Here is a 3,491-nt window from a genome sequence, read left to right as displayed (position 1 = left end):
TTAGTACAAATTCGTTCCTCAATAATTTTCCATTATTTATCGCTTTTATTAGGCTTACGTATCACCAAGAATCTAAATGTGATATAGTTGCTGCTGAAGTTTTAAAAGTTATTAAATTTGAATACTGTTTATATCAAATTAGTGACTTGAGAAAACGGTGTCAGAGTTTTCTAATATTAGAAAGGCTTGGTTTTAAGTGAGGTAGTCAAACAAATGAGAATTTAAAAATTTAAACAGAATAATATCTGTCATCACTTGAAAGCAAATCAAGTATACATTAGGGAGTGTATGTTGACTTTTTAGATGTGGTCAAGATTAGAAACTAAACACAGGTTTTAGAAGTTAAGAATCCACAACTTGATTCGATTCCTGTTTTTTGAAAGTTGATGCAACAGAAAAGATGTGGGAGAAGACAACAAGCTCTGAAATAATTATGAAAAGATATAGGAACATCCCATTAAAGTTTGAAAAATTAAAGTGAAGAAAGAAGGGCTCTCAACAACAGGAGAAGGAAGGATTTCAACCTTTCTTATTAACTTTTCTCTCGTCTTGCCCGGTTCTGCTTTGTTTACTAAAAGTTCAACTTCTGAAACCTTACAGTACAGATCTTCAGGTTTCAGCTGAAGAGCAACTCCCTATGTGGCTCCAACACCAAAGAAATCAATGAAGGAAGAGCTTATCTTCTCCTTGTTATCGTCTCCCTCTTCAAGGATAAAGGCATTGCCTTGCTTGACCACTGATCCAGTTGCTGAAATCTCATAATTTGAATCAGAATAGCCAGAGTGATCGGTCGCTGGTGCCAATGCAAGGGGGGAATCAAATTGCCTCTGAGAACCTCCATTTTCTCCAGTCAAATCCTTTTCACCGGATCCTGAAATGATAATTTGGTGAATAGGTCAACCGTGGAAACAAAGCAAGGAACTTTTTAAGTTTGAAAAAGAGGGAGAATCATACCGGTGAAATACTGGAATTGCTGTGGCTGCGTTTGATGAGTGTGTGTGGGGAAGAATGCATGACCACGAAAGCTTCCGTATGCAGAGGAGTTTAGTGAGAGTTCAGTGCAGGTGGGCAAAGACTCATCTATATTGCCGGAGATGGAGGATTCGACAATGCAAGCATTGTTGTAGCAGTTCACCTGGAGGTTATTACTGAACTCCTGAACTGAAGAAGAGGAAATGGTGTTCGAGGACTTTCTCCTTCTATGAGCATTGGTCTGTTCCCTGTGCCTCCTCGCTACGATCACATGCCAGTGATTCTTCACAGCATTATCAGTTCTCCCAGGGAAAAATCTGGCAATAAGAGCCCATTTGTTTCCATACAGACGGTGGGCAGAGAGAAGCTTTTCCTCCTCCTCCTCAGTGAAGGCCTTCTTGTTAATCCTTGGGTCCAACTGGTTGAACCAACGCAACCTGCAGCTCTTCCCTGCGACCGCGTTGATTGAATAGAAGAACAGAAGCGCCGAAAAAATTTTAGGAAATTTCATGACTTTTTATAAAATAAATACTCTGCTAAAGAAGTATTCCAAACAATGTAGCTGAAAAAAGGGGGAAAAATAAACAGAAACGCTTATAAAAGAGGAGTTTTTACAAGTGAATACCTGATCTTCCTTCAAGATTTTCGGCAATAAGATTCCAGTTCTGGGGACCATATTGGGCAACAAGTTCCCGAAGTTTAGCATCCTCTGCTGGCCTCCAATGGCCTCTGACACAGAGCTTTGACTGCCCGCTTTCATGTTCCCCTTCATGTTCTTCACTATGTCCATTCTTCTCACTTCCATTAGAACCTGATCCTCCACTCAAACCCTCAAGTCCCAAACCGGGAAGAAACGGCTGCTGCTGCTGCTGTTCCAGTGGGAAGCCAGTCTCATTTGTCTTTCTATCTCTCTCATTTGTCTTTCTATCTCTCTCATTTGTCTTTCTATCTCTCTCATTTGTCTTTCTATCTCTCTCATTTGTCTTTCTATCTCTCTCATTTGTCTTTCTATCACTCTCTGATGGAAACAGATTAGGCGGGGATGGAGGAGAGAGCTCCATGACTTCCAATCCTAGTTTTCACGGTAACTATTCTTAATATTACAGAAAAAAAAAACTTTCGTTCTTCTCCAAAATGGTTTGTCAGAGATCTGCCATAAACACTCCGGCCATTAAAAAAGAAAACTTTCCCTTCTAAATTTCTTTGATCTTCGCGACGTTCAGCGAAAACAGAGCATTCAGTAGCTTATCAAGACGAGTAGTGGAGAAGAAGGAAAGTTAAGAGAACCAAGTTGGTCTCGGGAAACAGAAGAACAAGAGTGAAACAGTCTCGGTGAAAACGAAACCTCCATGATTATCCCCTCTCTCTTTCTCTCCTTCTCTCTCTCTGTGCCTCGCTTACTTTGAGACTGATTGCTTTGCCTCTGAGGGCATTGGGCGTCGCATGCAGAGGATCAAAAGAAAACCGCTCGTGTGGTTTGTGGGCGGCCTTCCCTCTCTTTATAATAACAGGGCTATAAGTCTCGTATCGCCCCTGCACAAAAACAACCAGGAACTTGTCATTTTGCAAACTTTTATCTTTTTGCATAAATTTACTTTATACGCAATAAAGGCTTGATAATTAATAGTCTAAATTATTTAATTTATTTATACTATTTTGTACTTTAAGGCCCTCATAGCCGATAGCCGATAGCCTCATGTTAAATCATATTTACTTTTCTATTTAGTTTTTTTCTTTTTCTTTTTTTTACAATGTCAAAGGACTCGTAAGATGAAAGGAGATTTTGAAGCTTTTTCACCAAAAAAAAAAAGAGAGATTTTGAAGTGATTTCGAAATGTGGATTTGAAATTGCTAAAACAGGAACAAAAAAGGGGAAATTTTGTATACACACCACACAATTTTTGTATTTACATTTATGATACTTTGGGGTCAAAAGTTATACATAAAAAGATGTATTTCACATAAAAAAGTTTAATAACAGTAATATTTTTAATTTGATTAAGAAACTAAGTTTTATATATGTAAATATGAAACTTTAGGCATTAGATATGTAAACACATAAGAAATGTGTGGTACAAATGTAAATACTCAAAAAGATAAACTTGATTAAAACTTTGATTTCGAAAAGATAGATTTTTGTAACAAAATAATTTTGATAATCATAAATAAAGTCCAAGCAAAAAATAAACTCCCTGTTTTCAAGTGCTGAACTATGATGGCTTTAAAATGAATTTGGGTATATGATGGCACTCATCAATGAAATGGGCCTATGTATACAGTTGCAATGTTTCGTGTACTTCTGATATATCCTTTCTCATAGCCGAGTCACAGCTAACTCTATTGTTTTTATTTATTATTATTATTTTTTTTTTTTAGCATTTGTTGCAAATAGGGTTATAAATAGTTACAGGCTTATTGCAATTAATAATAATAATAATAATAATAATAATAATAATAATAATAATAATGGAAAGGTGAAGCGCCAAAGTAGGAGAGTACAGTAGTGGCACATTAAGGTC

At 36.9% G+C, this 3,491-nt stretch overlaps 1 protein-coding gene across 1 annotated transcript; it reads right to left on the bottom strand.

Moving 5' to 3' along the window:
• Positions 1-497: 497 nt before the first annotated feature.
• On the bottom strand, positions 498-2,670 carry LOC110021979 (myb-related protein 306-like). Its single transcript, XM_020720724.1, has 5 exons — positions 2,635-2,670; positions 2,374-2,505; positions 1,598-1,892; positions 955-1,422; positions 498-871 (listed from the first exon to the last, which is right to left on the bottom strand). The coding sequence occupies exons 1-5, from the start codon at positions 2,668-2,670 to the stop codon at positions 636-638; spliced, it is 1,167 nt and encodes a 388-aa protein (XP_020576383.1). The 3' UTR covers positions 498-635.
• Positions 2,671-3,491: the final 821 nt, after the last annotated feature.

Source organism: Phalaenopsis equestris, unplaced genomic scaffold (assembly GCF_001263595.1).
Source record: "Phalaenopsis equestris unplaced genomic scaffold, ASM126359v1 Scaffold000155, whole genome shotgun sequence".
Lineage (NCBI taxonomy): Eukaryota > Viridiplantae > Streptophyta > Magnoliopsida > Asparagales > Orchidaceae > Phalaenopsis > Phalaenopsis equestris.
The sequence above is the reverse complement of the archived record's forward strand: the minus strand, read 5'-3'. Positions and strand labels throughout refer to the sequence as shown.